Raw genomic sequence first — 23,254 nt, forward strand, 5'->3', positions numbered from 1 at the left:
TTCCTGATTTAAGTAGCTGGGAGACTTAGCTTCCCCAAAGAAGGACCAACTCTGAGGCAGAGCAACCTGCCCAGAGTCATGTAGGCAAAGAGGCTCAGTCACTGCATGAAACCAGCTGGCCAGGTCCCGGGCGCCACCTGTGCTCGCTCTCTCTCTCTCTCTCTCTCTCTCTCCCCCTGCCTCAACACTCCTGCTCTGTCCAAACCCCTCCACCTTGCCTCATCACCCCAGCCTCTGTTCCTCTGCCTCACTTTCCATGAGCTCCTACAGAAAAGCACTCCAGGAGAGGGCACTAGAGGGGAGAGGAGGATGGCGCCAGCCTGAGGCCAGTACCTTTCAGCTGACTCACCCACTTCCATTGGCATTTGCGTCTAGTGCCTACAGGGGGGTTACGTGGTAGGGTGAGGGAGAAAACGCAAGCCTCTTGAGAACGTGCCAAGGCTAGTCGGGGTGAGGCCCAGGAGGGGCCCGTTCCTGCAGGCAGGACCACGGCCCTCAGAGGCCTCGGCTCCCCACCTCCCCAGTCTCAGCCTAGTCCATCTGGATGGCCCTGCTCTCAAAGATGGCAGAGTCCCTCAGGGGAGGGGCTGAGATCTCTAGGAGAAAATCTTTTGCTGCTCACAGCCCTTCCAAGGCCCAGGCTGCTGGGGGTTGGGGTGGGTCTCACTGGGATCTGGGCCCTCCTCTGACACTTCTCTTCCCCCTTTTCTCACACATCCTCCTCGAGGCAGCAAGGAGGATAGGGATCGCTGAGTGAAATTCTTGCTTAGCTGCAGCGCTGGAACGGCCCCTCATGGTGCTGAGAATTCCCCATCGGCTAGGGTAGGAGATGCCAGGATGGGCTGATGGAGAGACCAGGGGTGCTGGGCACTGGTTCTGGGGATGGGTTGAAGCTACAGGACCACAGATTCCAAAGGACAGGAGTGATGCTGGAAGCAGGATCAGATTGAGGTCAAGGACCTTCTGAGTTGAGGTTAATGGGGAGGAATGGGGACCTTAGTTCTTATGGGGCTGGGCCTCTGTGGGTCTCCATCCACCTGACACTGAGAGGAGGGAGGGGAATGAGTCTAGCAGCCCCTCCTCAACTCTCCCCACGCCATGGGACCCAGGGGACGGGCTGCAGGTCGTCCCTCCTTTGAGCCAGGTGGCAGAGGGTAGGAGATGGGACTGGGGCATTGACACCATGTGCTCCTAACCATTGTTTACATAACCTGCGGGCTGAGCCCAAAACTGTCAGAGTGCTGCTCTCCTAATGAGACATTAACAGGTAATTAGGCGCAATGGTTCGTCCCCCCTGTGACTCACAGGAGACTGATGCTTAAGTCAGCTATGCACCCGTGCTTCCTTTGCGTCACTCTGACAACGCCTCAGCCGGACCTGGCCTCTCAGGCGTCTGTTCATTCTGCAAACATCTAGGGGTGCCTGCTGTGCGCCATGCACTGTTCTAGGCACCATGGATGCAGCGATGAGCAAGCCAGACCCAAATCCCTGCCTTCAAGGAACTTCAATTCTGCTGGACAGAGACAAACAATAAATAAACCAGAAAAATAAGTAGTATGTCAGAGGATAAGATGTGCTATGGAGGAACCGGGGTGTAGGGAGCAACATGTGTGCATGCCTGCATGCGCGTGTGTACACACTCAGCACAAGAGATTGTAAATAAAGCAAACACTTGAAGGAGGGGAGAGAGGGAGCTGTGAGCAGATGGGAAGGAACAGACAGAGGCAACCTCGGATGCAGGGGCCCCGGGCTGGGAGTGAGCCTGCCGTCCTCAGGAGCAGCAAGGATGCCAGCGTGGCTGCAGCAGAGTGGGTGACGGGGAGCAGGAGGCCGTGAGGTCAGGGAGGGACCGCAGGCAGTGGAGAGCGATTGCTGGAGGCGAAGCGGAGGAATGACCTGACCTCATTAATGTTTAACAGGATCACTCTAGCTGCTGTGGTGTGGGACACAGACTGTCGGGGCAGCACCCGTGGGAGGCCATTTCAAGAATCCAGGTGGAAGGGGATGGCGACATGGACCAGGAAGTAGCCGTGAAGGTGGAGAGAAGCAATCAGATTCTAGATAGAAGGTGAGGCCAACCGGATTTGCTGCTGGGCCAGTTGTGGGGTGTGGGGAGAGTGAGGAGTTGAGGTATCATCAAGGCATTTGGCCTGAGTGACTGAAAGGATGGAGCTGCCACTTACGGCAGCAAGGAAGGCTGTGGGAGGAGCAGGGGTTCAGGGGAAGAGCAGGAGCTCAACTCTGTGCACATTAAGTTTGAGGTGCCCGTTAGATTTCCAAATGTGGACACAGAGTAGGCAATTGGAAGTCTAGTGTGGGATTCCAGGCTAGTGATGTAAAATTTAGGGTCATCATCATAAAAGATGGTATTCAAAGTCTTGAGACAGTCTGAGATCTCCTAGGGAGTGAGCGTGGACAGTCCACGGCCCCAGAGCCCTCCAGTGTGACCCGGTAAGCAGGAGGAAAACCAGGAGAGCTGGTGCCTGGATAGCAAGTGAAGAAGATGCTTCTGGGGGGAGGGAATGAGCAATTTTATCAAATGCTGCTGAGATGGGCTTCCCTGGTGGCGCAGTGGTTGAGAGTCTGCCTGCCGATGCAGAGGACATGGGTTCGTGCCCCGGTCCGGGAAGATCTCACATGCCGTGGAGCGGCTGGGCCCGTGAGCCATGGCCGCTGAGCCTGTGCGTCCGGAGCCTGTGCTCCGCAGCGGGAGAGGCCACAACAGTGAGAGGCCCGCATACCGCAAAAAAAAAAAAAAAAAAAAAAAAAAAAAAAAAAAAAAAAATGCTGCTGAGAGTTGAGCAAGATAAGGACTGAGAAATGATCGCTGGATTCAGTCACAGGGAGGCCATTGTGGACCTCGGAGAGAGCATTTTTAAGAGGGTAAGAGAGAATGGGAGAAGGACTGAGTAGAGAGAAGGGAGGAAGGGAAGAGAGGAATTGGAGAGAGTGTAGATTCCATTTTAAGGAGCTTTGCTCTAACTGGTGGGGCTAGAGGGAGATGTGGGTTGAGTGTTTTGTGTGTTGCTGTTTTTTCAGTTGAGAGAAATTACAGCCTGTTTCTATGCAGATGGAAATAATCCAGTAGAGAGGGCAATACTGATGGTGCGAGAGAGGGAGGGGGAACATTGCTGGAGAGATCACCCCAGCTTCTCCCCACTTCAAGCTAATAGAAGTTGTCCTCTTTGAGGGGGACGATGGGGGTTCTGGCAATGGCACCAGGCTGGGCACAGGACACCTGGGTCCTGTCCTAAATCTGCCCCTTACTGGAGGTGGGACCCTGTGCCAGCCCCTTAACACCCGGGACTTCGGATGGGGAAAGTGGGTCTTCACATGTAGAAAGCAGGTCTAACAGCAGCACTACCTCCCTCCCTGGGTTGTGAGGGAGATCCAGTGAGGTAATAGGTGTGAAAGTGCTTTGTAAAATGTAAAGCGTGGAACAGATGGTTGGGATTATTTTTATTATTCTAATAATGCAAGGGATTATTAAACAAATTTAAAGGATTACTGTTCATCCAACCCGACTTGTACACACAGCCTCCCCGCATAGCTGACGCACATGCTGTGTCCTGATCAACGCGAAGCCAAGTAAACTCCCTGACCCTCCATCAGCGCTTGCCCTCCTCCCACTCTGCCCGGCACAGACCCCTCTTCTTCCATTTGTCCCTGGCAAACGCTGTCCTCTGAGGCCTCCCCAGTCTCCCTCCCCTCAGTCTGACCCTCCTTCCTTTCCTCCTAGCCGACACCCCCCCACCCCAACCTTTTCATCAAAATTTGTCTTTAGCGGGTACTGTGTGGAGGAAAGAGTGCTGATCTGGAGCCAGAGAGGTTAGTGTCGTAGGATAATCAACCATCCTGGTTTGCCCAACCTTGGAGTTTCTAGGGGGTTCCCCCAAGAAGTGAGAATTTCAGTGCTAAAACTGAGAAAGTTCTGGGTAAACTGGGATAAGTTGGTCACCCTAGTCTTGACCAAGGCCAATCACACTTAGTTGATTTACCATTCGGAAACCTTAGAAAAATCACTTAACTTCTTTGAGGTTAAGTTTTCTCATCTCTAAAATGAGAGGCTTGAAGTTTCACTAGACCCCTTTTTCAGTCCCGTCCAGCCCTCAGCTTCTGAGCCAGGAGGCCATTTACTCCACAGATATCTACTGAGTGTCACTGTGTGCCAGACAGTGTGCTCTTCCTGCTGACTGTGGCATCCTGGGCACACAGCACACACCTCACACATCGTACGTGCTCAATAAAGACCTGTGGAAATGAATGAATGAATCTACCACACCCCCATTCCTGGCTCGATCCCTATCCACACCCCCAAAGTCTCTGCTCAGAGCTCTGACCCCCTATTTCCCCCCCGTCTCTGCTCCCCCACTCTGTCAGCCATAAGCCTCTGGAAACTGTGATTAAGCCCAGAACTCTGACCAGACTGAGTTGAGCTGAGAACACCAGTGAGGGAGAGGAGAGTCTGGTCACTGCTCCCGCTGGCAGTGGATGTTTACCTTGGATGCCACCCCACCCCACAAGAAGACGTCACCAACACACGCTTGCCCTGGAGCACCATCACATTCAGGTGCTGGGAGCCCACTCAGCAAAGGGCCTGTGTTGGGCTGCTCTAGTCAGACATCTGCCCCTGGTCACCTTCCATCTCCTGGGCATCTGCCTCCAGCCACCCCACTCCCTTCCCCACCTAGCCTCAGACCCTGAGTGGGGCTCTGGGGCCATCTGTGCAGATTCCCAGTCTAACCCTCCACTTCCTAGGATGCTGTATGCTGTCTGCAAGTCATTTAAAGTCTCTGAGCTTTAGACTCCTCATCTTAATCTGAGAACAATAGAACCTAGTTTATAGAGTTATGGTGAGGATTCAGTATATGAGCAGAGCTTGCTGTGGGAGAAGCAAGTGCTCAATAAATACCAGCTATCATTGTTATCATCATTAACACTCTCAGTTTGGTGAGGACAGCCAAGGACAAGCTCAATCTAAGTGCATCTGTCACAGGGTTCCTGGACTCTCCCTTGCTCCAAGAAGCCTTCCCAGATCACTCCCAGCAGAGCAAGGACTGACTTAGTCCATGGGGCTGGGACACCCTCACTCTCCCACTCCCACAAGCAGCACTGAACCTCCCCAGGAGCCAGGGGTACCTCTTCCCAGCTCTGTCTAAAGCATCAGTCCTGTTGTTACGACCTTCCTTGCCTCTCTGCCCAGGTCAGCTGGTCTGTCTTAGAGACCTGAGCAGCACTGAGTCCCTCTGCACCCACTGGTACTTCACAAGGGTTCAGAGAAGAGGACTATGAGGAAGATAGGGATGGTGGAGGGGCCTGAGGAGATGGTGGGAAGCTGAGAAGGCAGGGCCCCCAGGAGGCCGCACTCACCAACGAAAACACGCCTGCTCCCAGCACGGCATACACTGCGTGGAGCCAGGGCACCTGCAGGGCAGACAAAAAATGGGCTCAAGGATGGCGAGATGGGCAGTGCGGCAGAGGGGCAGGGAGAAGGGATCAGTCCGAGAATGGAGGGTGTGGCACAGACCTCCCCAGAAGGGGCCCTCTCTCACCCCCCCAAACCCAGCCCCAGACTGACAGGTCCTTAATCCTCTGCTTGCTCACAGTGGATGGGGGAGTCCCAGGGTAACAGTGATCATGGAGGGCTGGCAGGGGAGGTCCAGACGGGCCAGCACTTCTTTCCTCCACACACAGCCCCAGGCTCAGGCTGGCCCAGGGTGGCTCATCCTATGGGGTCCCTGCCATCCTCCCAGCCTGGGTCTGGCCTGAGGCTGCACCCTTCTCCCAGTGCGGACTCATCTCTGTGCTGTCTGTCCCCATGTCGGGAGCTTCCTGGCTCTGCCTGTGTGGGTAAAGGGGCTCAGGTAGAAGGGGACAAAGACTTAGGCCCAGGGGTTGGGGGGGCATCTGGCATCCCTGCCAGCTGTGCTTGATGGGATTGCCTGCAGAGGCCGGAACAGCACCCCTTCCCAACCTCTGCTCCTCTCAGGCCTCAGAGGCACCCAGCTGAGTGCGGAAACCTTGCAAGAGGTGCCAAACCAACGGTGCCCTCTGAAGAGCCTTCCCCCAGAAGATTCCTGGAAACATAGGCATTCCATCAGCCTGACCCGGGTCAATAAAGGGTTCTTTGAAGCTCTGGGGCCCCTTCCTGTACCCCGCCCCCACCCCCGCCCCCATCCTAGATACACAGAGGGCCCCCAGGCCAGCTCCGACTCCTCCCTTTGTCAACAGCATCCCAGGAAGAGCCAAGGAAATGCCAGAACCAATCCTGACTTTCTGGACTGGGAGGCAATAACCTGGGGCTGGGCAGGATGGGGTAGGGAGGGGAGTGAGGAATACTGCTCTCAGCCTGGCAGAAAAGGGGCAGTGGGGGACCCCCGTACTAGAGGTAGCTAAGAGGAGCCCGCGGCAGGTACAAGCCCTGATCCCTCAGCAGGGGTCCAACAGCTGCTCTCTTGGGTTCGCAGGGTTCAAACCCCCTCCTGTGATGCCCTCAGTCTGCCCCTTCTCCACATGCAGCAGCCTGAGTGCCTGGAATGGGTCACTGAGCCCTGAGCAGTCTTAGTGGGATTTCCCAGGCAGGCCGGACACTTCTTAAAGAGCTGAGATTCAGCTGTCCCCATGGACACCCTCATGGGGCAGCGGTATGCTCGGAGCCCCACTGTCCCATTTCCCGCCTGCCTGGACAGCCAGATCCCGCCTCTCTGGACTTGACTGATCCTCCAAGAGTCCCAGGAAGCCCTTCCTCAGGGCCCCTCTGGGCCTGGTGGCCCCATGGAGCTCCGGAGCCCCCTCCCCAGCCTAGGGTTTAAATGATCTGAGCCCTCCCCCTCAGCCTCACCTCCCCCCTAGTGGAGAGGATGGGAAAGGTGAAGCGGATGTGGCTTGTGGAGTGGGCAGGTGCCCAGACCTGTCAAGAAAAGCCTCACTTTGTTGTTTGCTTACACTGCCAACCAGCCCAGGGCAGGTGCCAGGAGGGGCAGGACAGGATGGCAGGCTGTGAGCCCTTGGCTCCCGGCCTTCCCTGGAGGGTGTAGGAGGAAACAGCACCCTCAGGCTAGCAGTCCCACCCCCTCCATCCCCATGGGGCCGGCTGGGAGCCCTGGAGACTCACATATTGGAAGGGCAGGAGGATGGCCAGGATGAGCCCACTGAAGAAGAGAGTCATGAGCAGCACGAAGAGCACACCCTGGCAGGAGGTGAAGTCAAACTGCAGGGACGGGACGGGCGTCAGCTGTCGGGCCCTCAGGCCTGCACAGAGCAGCTTGGCGTTCCTGGGGGCCCCGGCTGGGCAGTGTGCTGGCCAGAAGGCCGAGGCCTCGGCAGCAGGCCACCTTCCTGTGCTCACCCCAGAACCTGGCGTTCCTCCCCCTCCCATCCCAGGTGGCCTCCCCAGACACTACTCATGCCTTTTACCTCCCCCAGCTGGGGAATCCTAGCTTGGGCCCCCCCCACCGCCCCCCGCCAACCTTCCTCAGCCCGAAGGCCCCAGGGCTGCTGACCTTGGTCTGGAAGCTAAAGACGGTGACCGAGAGGCAGACGAGGGCCGTGATGCCCAGGCACAGCAGAACAGATGTGGTGTTGTAGTAGCTGCAGGATGGGCAGGCCAGGGGGTCGGCTTCGGGGCAGGGCTTCTGGTCTCCGCTTGCCCTCCTCCCAGGTCCTCCCCTTCTGCCAGGACCTGATCCCACGACTTCTGGCCCCCAGCCTCTCCCCTCTCCCAGGATCCTTCTCTCTGCTTCCTCATCCTTTCTACTGGGACCCACCCTCCCCAACATGCTCACACTCAAAATCCTGTTGAAAGGATCTTGAAGAGGTGGACATGGGGGTGGGGAGAGGGTGTGTGCTGGTGCCTGGAGGTGGCCTATAGGGAACTGTGTGATCATGAACCTGGGGTCTTTTCAGCTGCAGCTTGAGAGGTGTCACCTTGCTCTCCTCCATCTCCCACCCCCACCCACCAGCCTGGCCAGGTCCTGGAGGCAGAGTGCAGGAGGAGCGGGCTCTAAGCCAACATCTCCTGCCTGCCTGAACGGCCCCCCCCACCGTCCAAACACTCCCTGGAAGGACTGTGCTTGGGGCAGCTCCCCTCAGGGTTTGGCCAGCCCCCTTCCGCCTGGCCCCTTTACCTGGATAACATCCCAGTGAGGTAGGCCATGGACAGGGTCTGAAAGGAGAAGCAGGATGAGGGAATGCTGGGGGCCCAGACACCTTCACGGGCCAGCCTGGGTCTCCACCCCTTGTGCGTACCCCTCAACTCTGAGTCTGCTTTGCTCACACACACATTTACCTCCAGGATTTCTCCAGGTGAAGGAGGTCCCAGCTGTCCCTTTCTTTTTTCTGCAGCCCTGCTCATCCCCCTTTCTAAGATTCACACCCTCCCCTCCAACCCCCCCCCCCCCCCCGCTCTTGTTATCCATAGCTCTAGGAGTCCCCATACAAACTTCTTAAAAACAAAATCACAATGGAAAGAGAGAGCGGATGGAGTAGGGGAGAGAAAGGCCATTTGGAAAGAGAGGGTGAGCTGTCTTTGCAAAAGGATTGGGGCGAAAATACCCCTGCCACCCCCAGTGACCTCACATCGGCTATCTCCAACTCCTAGCCCTCGAAGCTCACCCTTCAACCCTCCTCCCTCCATCCCCACTCAGCATCTGTCCCCAGACACTCCCACATCACTTACAAAGATGGTCAGGAGGATCAGGTTCCAGGGGAAATGCCTCCTGTAAGGCAAGCCACCGAGTTCAGAGGAGAGTGGGGGGGTGCCTGCAGCACAGGCTGGGTCATGCTGTACCAGGGCTCTCCGACAAACTCAATCCCACTCCTCGGAGCTTCTTCCTTCAGCCACATCCCCATGTGCCCCCATCTGTGCCTTCACCCTCCCCCCACCTCTGAGGTGCCAAGTAAAGGAGGGAGGGGCAGGCCTGCTTGATGGAGCCCAGAGAAGGATGGGGCCCTCTTAGGGGTACATTGGTGGCAAGCAGGCCTGGGGCCAGAACTTCCAAGACCCTGCTCATGTTCCCACAAACCATGTTGCTCCTCAAGCCACCATCATACCTGGGTCCAGAACAGCAGGCCAGGGTCAGGTAGGTCGCAAAGAAGACAGCGCTGTGAGAGACAGGTGGATGGGAGAACTGGCCCTCCCTGAAGGCCCTCCCCCCAGTCCCCTGCTCGTTCCACTCTCTGCCACCCCTGCCCACAGGGCATCAAGCAGGGTGTCACGGGCCAGGGGCAGGGGTTGGTTAAGCACATGATCATCTTAGAACCTTGCAATGGGCAGCGTGATGGTATAATTCCAAAAGAAAGGAAGGGGAATAAGATGAGCCTGCTTCTAGAAACCCTGAATCTTGGGTGCCACGTGACAGCTAACAACCCAATGCAAAGTGGTTCCCCCCAGACAATATCTTCTTACTTATATATATTTTGAAAAGCTCATATACAGTGTTCTCTATATGCCAGGCAGAGAGCTACATGCTTTATGAGTATTAGCTAATATAATCCTCATATCTTCTCTATGAAGCACGTTCTTCACTTTATAACTGAGGCACAGGGAGGCCAGGTGAGTTGTCCAAGGTCATACAGCTACCACATGGCAGAGGCAGGGTTAGAACACAGGCATTCTCCTCCAGCGTCCTAGCTTATAACCACTACCCCACACTGCCTCCTTTAGGCCTTTCCCTGGCCCTGTCACTACCTACAATGCTCTTGTCTGTCCTGCCAGCACCTGGCACAGCAAGAAGTACCTGTGGCATGAATTTCTGGATCAGGTGGCCGTATCCATTGGGAGACTGGCAGGAAGCTCAGGTGGAACCCAGAGATAGGGGTTGAGGACTGAGGATTTTCTGGAGAGCAGTGGAGGTGGAGGCCAGTCCAGGAGGTGAGACATGAGGGCTGAAGACCCAAGGGTGGGGTGTGCTCATGTCTACCTAGATTGGTGCCAACACCAATGCATGGCCTCCAGCTCTCAGTATGCCCTCAACACATGGCACCTGTCATCCTTCCCCATCTCCCTCCTCGGTTCTCTCACCCATGCCCTACAGCAACAATGCCAACCATCCTCCTTCATCTGCAAACCTCCCAGGCTGCCTCACTCTCCTGCCTGGTCTGGCCTGATGTGTCCCAGAAAGATTCGAGATGAGGTGGGGCTCCACTGGCTCCCTGCCTGCCGCCCGCAAACATCGTGTCATGCATCTATGTGTCCTTCCTCCTGTCCCTCCTCCCGTCCCAGGTGAATCCGCCCAAGCCTCCGGGTCCCACACCCTCAACTGCCCTGCCATCGACTGCTACATCTTCTCCCTCACAAACCTCCTCAGATGTTCTCCATCTTTAACCAACATCTTTCCCGGCTCCAGCTACTGCCACTTTATCCACCCTCACAGCCAAGCTTCTTGAAAAAGTTGTCTCCACTCACGGCACCTTCTCCATCTCACAATTACTCCTCAACTTAACAAACCAGCCCCTGTCCCACTTAATGGGAGCTGGCTTTGCCACATCACTATGACCTTGTTGAGTCCAACTGACACTTGTCCATCCTTATCTGACCTGGACATGTTGACATCTGATCTCTCTCGTTGTTTCCCTGTTTCCACAATGACACAGCCTTGGGTCCCCTCCTACCTCCCTGGTTACTCCTTCTCCATCTCCTTCAGCACAGGGTCTCTCCCATCAGACTGTCTCCCTTCATGATCCTCTTGGGTGGGCTCACTCATTCCTAGGACTCCCTTTATCAGGCAGATGCTCATGACTCACACACCATACTTCTGATCTAGAATTTCCTTCTCAACCTCAGACCTGAATAACCAACTGCCTACTGGGCAAACACGGCTGTTCAGGAACATGCCAAATGCAGCAGGTTAGAGCCGAACTTGCCCTCTTCCTTGCCCCTTCTCCTGCATCCCCTATTGCAGAGGATGTCATGCAGCCTCCGAGTCACCCAACCAGCGACCTCAGTCAGCCTTGACTCTCACCCTGCCATGCCCAACTAATCACTTGGACCTGTTGATCCTCTACCCAGACAGTTCTCACATCTGTCCCCTTCTCTCCATCCCCACGACCACCCTTTTAGTTTGGGTCATCTCTGTCTATCTGGTCCTTCTGCCTCCAGCCCTGCCTTCCACTCTCCAAGCCATAGGCAGATCCCATCATGTGACTCTCCTGTTTAAAATTCCAAAAACCTGGTGGTGCCCTGCGTGATCTGCCCCCGCCTACCTCTCCAGCCCATCCCACACTGCACTCCGCCCCTCCTTCTACCCTCTCATTGCCCTCTGCACCCTCACGGTGTGCCCACCTCTCTCTGCCCCTGCTGGAAAGGACCGACTGACGAGGATACCTGGGGCTGAGGTTGGAGGGGCTTCCTCTGTGCACCACGGACGTAACTCAACCAAAGCCCGCATCCCACACCCCACGAGTCTGCTCATCTGATCCCCACCCAGATGTAGCATCTGGAACAACCTATCGTCCAACCCAGGGCCCGGCACGGGTCAGGCGATCTTTAAATATTTCTGGATGAAATGTGAAAGCACAGGGAATGTAGGGGTCTCAACCTATTGGATTTGGTACATAGGAGCCCTCCGTCTTCACCCTCTCCTATTCTTCAGTGGTTCTCATATGATGCATCACTGCTGTCACGTGATGGAGGGGTTCTCAGTGCCAGGGCCAGGGCTGCAGGCCATCCTGCTCTATGAGAAACAGTGGAGTCGTCCTGCCCCAGTTGTTAAGAAACACCCCAGCATCTGCTCTCTTTTGGTCTCCCTTGAGTAACCAGTCACTTTGACAACAATAACAATAATAATAATACCCTTGTCTATGTGTACCCTGGGTGTGGGGCCTGTCTCCCTGGCCAGACTGGAAGCGTCCTGAGGGCAGGGCCCAGCCTCCTTTTCTCCCTGGTCCAGAGCTCCTCAACCCTCAAAACAAGTGGTCAGGAGGAACGGCAGAGGGACGGATGACCTGGAGCGTATGGGGCAGTTTGGGAGCCTGACCCTCGCATTTCACAGCCCAGCTCTGCCACTGCTATCGTGTGACCTTGAACAGCTACTTAACTTCAGAGCTCCAGCTTCCTGCTTTGTAAAACGGGAATACTGGTACCAACTCACTGGGCTGTAGCGAGGACTGAATGAGAGCATGCAGTCCAGCCTTGAGCACAGAGCCTGGCACACTGGGTAGGGACCCGAAGATGGAGTTGTTATTATTATAACTAGAACCTGGCTAACTGACAGCTTCCTGGAGAGGCTCGGACCCACCTCTCCCAAGTCTGGTCTCACACTTTTCCTCCTCTGTAGGGTCCCCCCCACCTCCACTCCACAGCCCTTACTCCTCCCCCGCACGGTAGGGAGGCCCGCAGTTGCCCTGCCAAGGCTCAGAGGGAGCAATCAGACAATAAGGCGAGAGCCCACTGAGGGAGATGATTGGGGCCTGGAGAAAGCGTGGGCTGGGGGGAGGGGGGTGGTGCTGGAAGGCTGCCATCCCAGGGAGCGAAGAATAAGCCACAGAAGAAGTGAAAGACAGACTTGCTTGTCAGAGCCTGGGCCCCAGGGCCTGAGCTAGAGCTGTGGTCTGTTTACAGAACGTCAAGACCGAGGCACGAGGCTCAGGTGGAGGCCAGGGTCCAAACCCAGCGTCCTCCCCTAATTTATGATGCTCCAGGACGAGTCCCAGGCTGTGGGGAGGAAGTGCACGAGCTTCTCAATCAGAAAGACAGGGTTCAATCCTGGCTCTGCTGCTTAGGAAACAACATCTCTCTGAGCCTCAATTTCCTCATGTATAAAATGGGGATAATAACAGTATCTGTCTCGTAGGATTGTTGTTAAGGATCAAATGAAGAATATCTGCAAATCACATGGCACAGTGCTTCATACATAGAAAAAGACCTGTTTTATTCTTACTGCTATTAAGGGCTTGGTATTTGGAGGACGTGAGACCCACTAGGTGTCAGACCTGCTAGGTCTCAGACCCAGAGGCAGACTCAGCACTGGATAGCCACGTGGGGAGGGGGCAGGGTGGGGCAGAGCAACAGGCTGGCTTTCTAGAGAACAGGGCAGCATCTTGATGGTGAATTCCCAAGCACTTTTAAGGCTTTACGACGCTCCATGGAAAGCACACGGTCCATGCCCACTTCCGACTTCTCTCCACACCCACCCACCCCTGAGTCTGAGACAGCATCTGTTTTCTGCCTGGAGATGTTGAGGAGGAAGGACGTCTCGACCATTCAGAGGTCAAATTCTCACACCATCCTCAGTGGGGTGGACTCTGCCCTCAATTCTAGAGCCTGCTTATTCTTGGACTGTCCCCCTGCCACCATCTGCTTAGGGCACAGAGTCCCAAAGACCCTCCCGCAGGAGGCCTGACGAGGGGCCCGGGGACCGCATTCCCGACGTGGTAGGGGGCAGAGGCTGCCAGGCGGTGCTGACGTGCTGGGAGCCATGCCAACCTGCCATGGGGGCTAGCCTGGGTGGCAGCCCCTGGGACCTCATGAGCTTTAGCCTACGGTGCCCCCTGTTCCCCAAGACGCCCACCTCCCTGCCTGGTCTGCAGACAGGTCCTCTGTCCTGTGCCCTAAAAAAAGGCTCTGGGCATGAATGTCTCCTCCCCTGGGACCCCCAACTTGGCTGAGCTTCTCCTCCACTCCTCCACTCCTCTGGGGAGCCCCAGAGGCCAGGATATCTCCTTCCTGTCAGCCTTTGGCTGGCTTCTGGGACTGTTCTGGGCTCGGGTGGTCCAGGAGGCTCTGGGCTGAGCTTACGTTCTCACCAGATCCCCATCCAGGAACAGGTCTGGGACAGCTGTAGTGTGCAAGCTCCTTGGGTGGACATTCAGAGCCTCCACCCCAGAAGGCCTCGCTGCTCTCTGGGATGTCCCGATTCCCCTCACGGAGCCTTGCAGTGCTCCGCCAGCCTGGTCCCTAATTTACCCAATGTACCGTGTACGCTCCCACTCCCATGCTTTTGCTTAAGTCACCCCAGTCCCCAGGCCTCTTGGCTCATCCTTTGACGCGCACCCGCTGACATGGACTGAGGGATCCCCCTCCTCTGAACTCTGCTGTTTCACCGGCTGCCTTGTATGCCCACTACCTTTCCCTGCAGAGGCCTCCTCCCCACCAGCTCCAGTTCTGGCCTGGGCTCACAGTGGGTGCTGAAGGAGACTTTGCTGACAGTAGTTCTGCTTTGAACAGGGTGGTCCGGCCTGGAAGTATCCAGAATGACTCCTTAATTGCCCACATAGGAGGGTCAGAATAACCTCTCAAGTTACCTGCCATGCTCCTTAAAGAGTATAGGACAAGCAGGAGCCAACCGCTCGAGGGGAAGGGAGTCTGCCAAGCAGAGGGATTAAGAACACAACGGGAGAGGCCACAACAGGGAGAGGCCCCGCATAGCGCAGAAAAAAAAAAAAAAAAAACAGTACAAGCCTCAACCTGAATCTTGGGTTTGAATCCCAGCTCTACCACTGCCTACCTGTGTGACCTTGGGCAAATTACTCAACCTCTCTGAGACTTAGTTTTCTGAGGAGTGAATGCAACACTGCACATCAAGCACGTAGAACAATGCCCAGCCCTTATTAGGCACTTTATAAATGGTAGCTCTTATGATTAATAATTCACAAGCATTAATAACAATTATGTTAATATTGAGGAGCAACATTATCATTAGTGTGGGCCAAGGTGTCCCAGCCCCCCTTCTCCTCCAGGCCAGGGTCTGGGTCTCCCTAGCCATGACCCCAGTTCCACCCTTCCCTCCTTGTGCAGGCACCAGAACCAATGCCCATCTCTTCCCCTCCCCCTCAGCTCTAAACACCCCAGAAGGCCCCTTCTGGCCATGCTCTTGTGGGGCAGTTCCTATGGGATGGGGAGAGGTCACGGGCTGGGATTCTGTCAGCGGAGATTTCCCACCTTAGCTGTGGAGGGTGTTCTGGGAAGGGGCCTGGGTATACTTACTAGGATGCCCAGTACCAGCCTGGGTTAGCCTGGACATAGTCCTTAACGGGGTCACTGCAGAGAAGGGAGAGAGAGAGAATCAGAATTTACCCTCTGTTTCCATTTCTGATTCAACATCTGCACCTGCCCCGCTGCCCCACCAGCCAGTTCGCAGGACTCAGAGGAAGAAAGGAGAGACCACACCCCTGGAGGGGGATGGAGCTCCAGCCACAATCTCCCAGTCTCGGGCTGAGACTTGGATGCGCCCAGGTGTAGGGCTGCTGCATCTGAGAGGAACGACTGCTTCACAGACACCTGCAGGCCCAGAAAGCACGGGGCCACCCCCTGCTGGACGGAGGACCCCTCCCTGTGCACGGTCTAAGGTTCTTCCCAGCATGAGGCGGGCCGCTGCCCTGCACCAACGTCTTCAGGCAGACGGTTCTAAGAACAGTCTGACTCTGGACCCTCCTCCCGAGGTCGAGACCTGGTGCCACCACCCGTGGAACGTGCTGGTCCACACGGCCAACTCACCAGAAGGTAAAGAGAGCCACGACACTCAAGGTCACCAGCAGCTGGATCAGCAGAATGGTATAGACCTGGGGGTGGGAGGGGGTTCTGCTCAGCTTGGGGGGCCCTGTTGGAGGCTCAGGCCCCCAGCAAGGCTCAGGGAGACCCCAACTTCCTGGCGACTCAATCTACCCTCCAGGCCCGCATCCTGGGCCTTCCGCCCTCCTTCTTAGGGGGCACTGGAATGAATCCAGGACAAGGCGAAAGAACAGCAAAGATGCTCCAGAGCCCACACCCATGGGATCTGGAGAGAAGAGACCACGTGTTCAGTCGCAGCAGGGGGCAGTGGGCACCCCGACCTCCCAGTAGGTGTCATCAGCTGGGATCACAAGGTTGGGGAGAGGGATGGCCTCTGGGCAGCAGACGGGGCCAGCGGCTTCTAGAGAGGCTCTCCACACACAGCTTGCCAGTCCTGGAGCGTCGGGGGAGGCAGTTAGTTACCTTTCTGATGAAGACTCTGCGAACGTTCTGGTCGTCCCAGCTGAAGGTGGTGAAGAGCTCACGGTCTCCAGTGGGGAAACCACTCTCATAGCTAGAGCTGCTGCCTGGGTGGGTGTATGGGGAGGGCCATGAGCACCCCCCCACACATAACACCACCCCCAAGGGCTCAGAGCGACCTTTGGTCAGACTGCCTTTCTGGACCAGGCAAAGCCCTTCTCTCCAGCCCCATTGTCAAACCTCCTCCTGCCCCACCCCATCCCATCCCACAGGGACCCCAGATCTCTCCCAGGTTGCCCCTCACCTTTCCTGTTCCGAGTCTGAGAAGGAACTGTCATCTCCCCTTCCCCCCCCAAGCAGGGGCTCCCTGGGGCCCAAGCTCTGCCATACCAATGTGGCCCTTCCCTCTTGTGCCCCCCACCCCCCTTCCTGGACATTCTGGCTCCCTTGTGGCTGAGAATCAGAGAAGGACAGCCACTTCCCCGGGGCTACTTCACACATCCCAGAGTCAGAGGTCCTACCCAGGCTTGCTCTGAGCCCCCGGGGGGTGGGAACTGGGGACTCGAAGGTGGGGTGGACCTGCTGGTGCTCCAGCTGGGAACCAGAGCTGGGGGGGAGGCTGGAGGGGAAATAGAGCCAGGACAAGGGCAAGAAGTGGCATGTGGGTGTGGGTGAAGTGTGGGGGCCTGGTCCCAGAACTCAGGCTTTCGGAAGAGCATGGGCTCTGTAAGCAAACACGTGGATCCCTCCCCAAGACTGACTAGTTGTGTGACCTCAAGCAAGTCACCAGCCTTCTTTGTCTCTTTTGTGCTATGGGTTGGGTGATACCCACCTCATGGGGATGAAACGAGATAAAAGTGAAAGCTCTGTGCCTGATGCTGATGGCACCACCCTCTCTCTTTCATCCCTCGTCTGAGTCATTCCTAAGGCCTCAGACGTGTCCACTCTGCTCTCCACCATCCCTGCCAGTTCTCCATGACCTTCCCCTCCACAGCAATAGACTGCCTTGGTCTTTCAAATCTGACCTCGGCACTGTCCCGCTTCAAACTCTTTGATGGCTCCTCACTGCCTTTTACTCAAGTTCAAGTTCCTTAACAAAGCCTCCTCAGCCTCCCATGAGCCCTCCAAACTGCCAAGGCCTCCATCACTGCCTTTCACCATGTGGTAATCATCCATTTACTTGTCTACACTGTCAGCTCTGTGAGGGAAGGGCTTGCAAATCAATGCATCCCCAGAAATTAGCTCAGTGCCAGACACGGTGCCTGGTGCATGCTTAGTAAATGTTTGTCACATGCTGACTGAAATGAGCTGCCTTCCTCTGCCCTGACAGTTCGTTGGAAAACATTCCTTAAGGCAGCCAGTCCCGGCAACCAGGATATGGGAAATGAGGAAGGGGGAGGGAGGTGGACCCACTGCCAACCTGGGGCTTGGAGACCCTAAACCTCTTATCCTTCACTCCTTCATGTTCTGTCCACGTTCTCCACCAAAGCCCAAATGGCCAGGCCACAGAGGGGGAGAAAAGGAGAGAAAAAGCAGTCCTGTGGGTGTCAGGGGCAGGAGGGAGGGCTCCCATGAACACCAGACCTTCAGAGGCCCTCCAGTAGGTCACGGTGGAGTGGGTCTGCTTGGGTCTGGGCTGAGGGGCTTTGTTGTGGGAGGTGTGGACCATGGTGGCCGCTCCTTGTGAGTAGAGGCTGCCTGAGGCATTGTCCCCGGGATCCCTTCTAGAATTCTGCTGGGGGTGGGGGTGGGGTGACAAGGTGGGGGAGGGGGTCGAGGGGGCTGAGGGAGACTTCCTTGCAGCTTGCGGGAGCTGTACGTTCCCAGCCCTGAGGCAAAGCTCCCACAGGCTGCCACACCGAACAGAGGGCCCCCCACCAGCCGCGATTCTTAGTCTGCAAGGAGCTGGCGTCAGCCCCGGTGGGTCGGCCTAGGAATTGTGCCTGGCCGTGAGGGACGACGCTATGGCTGGCATCCACACACTTTCCCCACATCGTGCTCTCCCACCCCCAGTTAAGGCCTGGGGGAGGGTAGAGAGACAAGGAGAGTGATGAGTGAAGTGGATCCTCAGGCCCCCGACCTAAACAAGCCTGGGGCCTCCACGGGGACAGGTTTCAGATCAGCCAGCATGTCAGCAAACTGCACCCACGCTCACAGGGAGCCAGCCCCAGCTGAGGCCACAGTTAGCTGTAGCCTCGTACTGCTCCTTCCTGTGTCCACTCTGACCTCTCTCACTCCCTCTCTGCATCCCTTTCTTCTAGACCAGCCCCTGGTTTTTCTCCCCCATCTGTCCCCTCTTTTTGCCCTAGCCTGGTGACTTGAAAAAGCCCCTCTTCCCCATCCAAGAGAACTATGACTGCAGAAACTGTATCACTCCTTCTTCGTGGAGTTCTCCCTGACCTGCCCTCGGAACAGTCCTCCAAATCCCAAACCTTTGACATCAGAGCCTCATACAACAACCACACAGTGCGTCTATTTCTGGGCAACTTCTTCCTCTGCAGGTTTTCCATCTGGGCCCACCACTCCCCCTGATGCTCCAGCCTCCAGGAGCTGAGAGACTTACTAGGGTCCACATAGGCCCAGCTGGGGTGGAGAGGCACAGCCGAGGGGGCTGGCGGGAAGACTCCTGCCTTCAGCCCCTCCCCAGAGGTGGCCTCCTCATAGGAGGGTGGGGCCGAAGGCACTGCTGGAGCCTCCTTCTTCTCACCATTCGCCTGCTGCTGCCCCTCTGTCCCGGGGGCCTTGTTAGCCACAGAGAGCTGTGGAGTAGAGGCAGAGAGAGACAGTCACCAGGGAGAGGGCACCTTCTAAGTCCTCTTCCCCAGCCCCTCAATTTCTGGAACTTCCATGGGTGCTTTCTCACCCGCACTAGGAACGGCAGTGGTGCAGACAAGAACCTCCCTATTTTATGTGGGGTATATATACAATGGAATATTATTCAGCCTTAAAAAAGAAGGAATTCCTGTCATTTGCAACAATATGGATGAACCTGGAGGACATCACGCTAAGTGAAATAAGCCGGACACAGAAAGACAAAAACTGCAGGATCTCACCTATATGCGGAATCTAAAATTGTCGAACTCGTAGAAGCACAGAGTAGAATGGTGGTTGCCAGGGTCTGGGGGGTGGCGGGAATGGGGAGATACTGGTCAAAGGGCACAAAGTTTCAGTTATGCACAATGAAAAAGTTCTGGAGATCTAATTACAGCCTGGTGACTATAGTTAACAATACTGTATCGTGTACTTGAAATTTGCTGAGAGGGTAGATCATAAGTGTTCCTGCCACACACACACACACACACACACACACACACACACACACACACAGAAGGTAACTGTGAAGTGATGGATGTGTTAACTAGCTTGATTGTGGTAATCATTCCGCAAGTTATATGTATATCAAAATATCACACACCTTAGATATATACAATTTCTATTTGTCAATTATACCCCAATAAATCTGGAAAAAAAAGAATCTCCTTATTTTACAGATGGGAGAACTGAGCTCCAGGGGGGTCAGGGCTGGCCAGGGGCACACACTGGAGCTGGGATAAGAACTGAGGAACGGGCTTCCCTGGTGGCACAGTGGTTGAGAATCTGCCTGCCGATGCAGGGGACATGGGTTCGTGCCCCGGTCTGGGAAGATCCCACATGCTGCGGAGCGGCTGGGCCCGTGAACCATGGCCACTGAGCCTGCGTGTCCAGAGCCTGTGCTCCGCAATGGGAGAGGCCACAACAGTGAGAGGCCCGCATACCGGAAAAAAAAAAAAAAAAAAAAGAACTGAGGAAGGAGAAAATTCTTAGGAGAGCCCACCATTGGTGGTCACTGTCCCCGGGCCAGGGACTGGTGCTATATGGTTTCACCGTTTCCCTGGGGTCCAGGGAAGGGCCTGGCACAGAGTAGTAGGCCCTTAAAAGTATTACTGAATGAAAGGTCCTCTCATTGAATCTCCCTGCTACCTTGCTCTTTGTATTTTGACCCCTGTTTTTATTTTAATTTAATTTAATTTTATTTTATTTTTTTGTGGTATGCGGGCCTCACTGCTGTGGCCTCTCCCGTTGCGGAGCACAGGCTCCAGACGCGCAGGCTCAGCGGCCATGGCTCACGGGCCCAGCAGCTCCGCGGCATGTGGGATCTCCCCAGACCGGGGCACGAACCCGTGTCCCCTGCATCGGCAGGCGGATTCTCAACCACTGCGCCACCAGGGAAGCCCCTGACCCCTGTTTTTAAATGAAGGAACTGAGGATCAGAGAGGAAGAATGACTCAGAGCCACACATGGCCCACCGGGCTGCAGAGCCCAGGCACCGTCCACTGGGGCTGGCCTCCTTCTGCTGGGCTGGAGATGACCAAGGGGTGTGGGGATGGGAGAGCAGGGAAACAGAAAGGGGAGAAGAGAGGGAAAAAGGAGGAAGAGGGGGACTCCCCTGGCAGTCCAGTGGCGAAGACTCCATGCTTCTACTGCAGGGGGCACGGGTTCAATCCCTGGTGAGGGAACTAAGATCCCTCATGCTGTGGGCGGTGCAGACAAAAAAAAAAAAAAAAAAAAAAAAAAAAGAGGAAGAGGAATGGGGGCTGCAGGGGAGCGGAGAAGCAAGAGGCCCCTGGCTAAGAGTCCATTTTGGCCTCATGCTATTGGAACCTCAGCCTCTCCCTCAAACCAGAACAGAATCAGACTGTCACTGATGGAAGGGAAACACATCCTCATTCAGCCCCTTCCTTCATCTTACAGATGAGGAAACGGAGGCCCAGTGGGAAATATCCCATGGCAGGTTGAAAATTCAAGTCTATTTACACTCAGATATGGCCCCGGTTCCACAATGTGCAAGTTTAGCTTTGGTGAGGAGATAGGGGCTGGGAGGGCCTGAATGATGCCGCCAGGGAAGGGAAGATTGGGGAGGCGGGGATGGTATGAAAACTGAAACGTCGCCAAAAGGACTGAACCTCAGAGAACAAACGGGATTTAGGTCTGGTTCCAAAAAGAATGAGTTAAACCTGCGGGGCCACTGAGGAAGGCTGCAAAGTTCCTCCTTTGCGGGCAGCCCAGAGATGGACAAGCACCGGAAGGTTTCTGCTTCCATCCAGCCCTGAGGATGACTGAACTGGAGGGGTCTTTTCCATCATCGGAAAGCCTCAAGCTGGGGGTGAGGGACAGAGGAAGCAGGGGCAATACATTCACCTCAGGACAGGAAGCAGCATCAGCAAAGTGACTGGTGGAGGTGGAGGTGGGAAATGGAGGGAGAGAATCCGCAGGGCGGGGAGCGCTTCATTTTCACCATGGTGAACCCCACCCCTGCGTCCTTAGGGAAGGGCCTCAGAACCCAGGCTTGTGGGAGTAGGGCCCGGGCTCATCCCTCCCGCTCCCCAACCCCCTTCATTACCCAGATTAGAAGGGTCATGCCCGGGAGAATCCATTTCAGCCCACCAGAACCAAGGTTCTCTGAGCCCAGACCCAGAGCTTGTGCCTGGGAGAAGGATCATCACCTCTGACTCCAGCCCGGTCCAGATTGGTCCTCCTCACCGACAACCACCTTGCTGACCCTAGGCCCTGGCCCCCCAACATCCAGCATTACCAAGTGAAGTCTGTCCAAATGGCACGAGGTGGTATCACCCAATGACATCATTTTGAGGCCTGATGAGCTTAAAAAACAGTGAAAGGAGGGTCTGAGAGCCCAGGAAAGATGCCATTGGCTCTGAGGCTCATCTCTGAGAAAAGAAGGGGGAGTGGAGGGGAGGCCCTTCTTCTGTTTTCTCTGCCCAATCCTTAGCACCCCCAAGCAGAGGGCCAGAGGACCCTCCTTCTTTGCCCCAGGCCCTGGTGGTTGTATAATTCCACAGGCTATTGATGTTACATAACCCTACTAGGCCAGCCAAGTCTCTGCCCCAGCCCCTCCTCTACACTTCAGGCCTAAAACAGGAACAAAAAGAGAAGATGTTTTATCCGGTCCCATTCAGTCCTATGTCTGGCCAAAGCCAAAATAAAAATTAGAACATCCTGAAGCAGGGTTGCCATAGTAACCCCCCAACCACAGGGGCTGTATCCAGATATGGAATAATGACAGGGAGTTGGGTGGAGGGGGTTCTGTGGAGGGTGTAAAAGATGAGTATAATATGGTTGGGGTTGGGATTGGACAGAGTGGGGGTGCCCTATAGGGACTGCCCCTCAGGGCTCACCCTGGGGATGCATGTGCGCATGCACACACACACACACACACACACACACACGCACACACACACGCACACACACTCACACCAGACGCCTAAGCTGACTCCTTAAGGGGACATGGGAGTCTGTGAAGGCTCCTGTGATGCCAAAGCAATTGGTGGAATGTAGATGGGAGGAGAGGTGAGCCTGGTGGGCAGGAAGAGGCCACAACCCATTCCTCGAAACAGGCCTTTTGGGCCTCTGACTTCAGCAAGGACCACGCAGGACCTTCGCATAAGAGCCAAGGGAGGATGCTTACAGTGGTCCTGAGAGTTTGCTTAGGATGACAGGGAGATGGGGGAACCAGAGGATGGAGGATGATGCAGGTGGGGGAGATGCCGGTACCTTTCCCTGTGTCATGGTGCCGTCTCTCCGGTAAGGGGTCCCTGAGGCAGGGGCGGCCGCTTGGGTCACCGCAGCCTGTCTGCGTCTCTTCCTTCCTCCCCGTGGGTTCTAGCAACATCCACTGCAGCCGGGGCAGGAGGACCGGAGCGTACCATCCAGGCGCGGGGAGGGGGGCGGGAGATGGGGGGAGGAGGGGGCCAGGGCGGGCCTGGAGGCTGCGGCGGAGGCCTCTGCGGATTTGCAAGCGAAGAGGAGGAGGCGGCGCACAGCCCTTTCCTCCCGCCCCCTCCTCCCTGGTATCCTCACCCCTCAGGGACCAGGCAGCTCTGCGCTGCGGAACTGCCCAAGTGGATGGGTCCAAGCGGGCGGGAGGAGGCGCCGGGAGTCCGTGACACCCGACCAGCTGATGCTGCCTGCCTGTAACTGGAGCTGGGTGTCAGGGCCTTATCTCTACACCATCTTTGCCGCTGACAGGCTCCGTTGTACCTCTGCCTGTTTCCCCTCCCTCTTTGGATGCGGCCCTGGTTTCTCCATCACCACCTCCCCTCTCATCATCTCTGTTTCGTCATTCACGCTGGAGTGGGAAAAGTCTCCGATGTCTTGTCTACCCTACCGGCTTCTAAAAGGCCCCCTGGGCCCTAAGTTCCTGTGGGCCTTTGGGCAAGCCATGTGGGCACGTCTCCTTGCCTCCCTTTTCTCACCTGTGAGATGGGAGCAAGAGGCCCCTCCCTACCTTGTCATAGAGACATGGGACTGGGAGGACGCAGCTTGTATTTTTGTTTTTCAACCCTGCTTGCA

At 56.0% G+C, this 23,254-nt stretch overlaps 1 protein-coding gene across 2 annotated transcripts in view; it reads right to left on the reverse strand.

Moving 5' to 3' along the window:
* The window catches only part of FAIM2 (Fas apoptotic inhibitory molecule 2), a 40,411-nt gene extending 17,422 nt beyond the window's left edge, over positions 1-22,989 (reverse strand). Inside the window, exons 1-11 of one of the 2 annotated variants that reach the window (XM_067009257.1) lie at positions 22,457-22,791; positions 18,471-18,666; positions 15,911-16,014; positions 15,434-15,498; positions 14,924-14,977; positions 9,052-9,102; positions 8,678-8,717; positions 8,127-8,164; positions 7,503-7,590; positions 7,115-7,210; positions 5,371-5,424 (exon numbers count right to left, since the gene is read on the reverse strand). In XM_067009257.1, coding sequence (XP_066865358.1) covers positions 5,371-5,424; positions 7,115-7,210; positions 7,503-7,590; positions 8,127-8,164; positions 8,678-8,717; positions 9,052-9,102; positions 14,924-14,977; positions 15,434-15,498; positions 15,911-16,014; positions 18,471-18,666; positions 22,457-22,471 — 801 coding nt within the window. In that variant the 5' untranslated portion in view covers positions 22,472-22,791. Of the gene's footprint in view, positions 1-5,370; positions 5,425-7,114; positions 7,211-7,502; positions 7,591-8,126; positions 8,165-8,677; positions 8,718-9,051; positions 9,103-14,923; positions 14,978-15,433; positions 15,499-15,910; positions 16,015-18,470; positions 18,667-22,456 lie in introns of both variants that reach the window. The other variant, XM_059081159.2, reaches the window with a different exon arrangement.
* Between the last annotated feature and the right edge of the window lie 265 nt (positions 22,990-23,254).

This window comes from Kogia breviceps, chromosome 12 (assembly GCF_026419965.1).
Source record: "Kogia breviceps isolate mKogBre1 chromosome 12, mKogBre1 haplotype 1, whole genome shotgun sequence".
Classification (NCBI taxonomy): Eukaryota; Metazoa; Chordata; class Mammalia; order Artiodactyla; family Physeteridae; genus Kogia; species Kogia breviceps.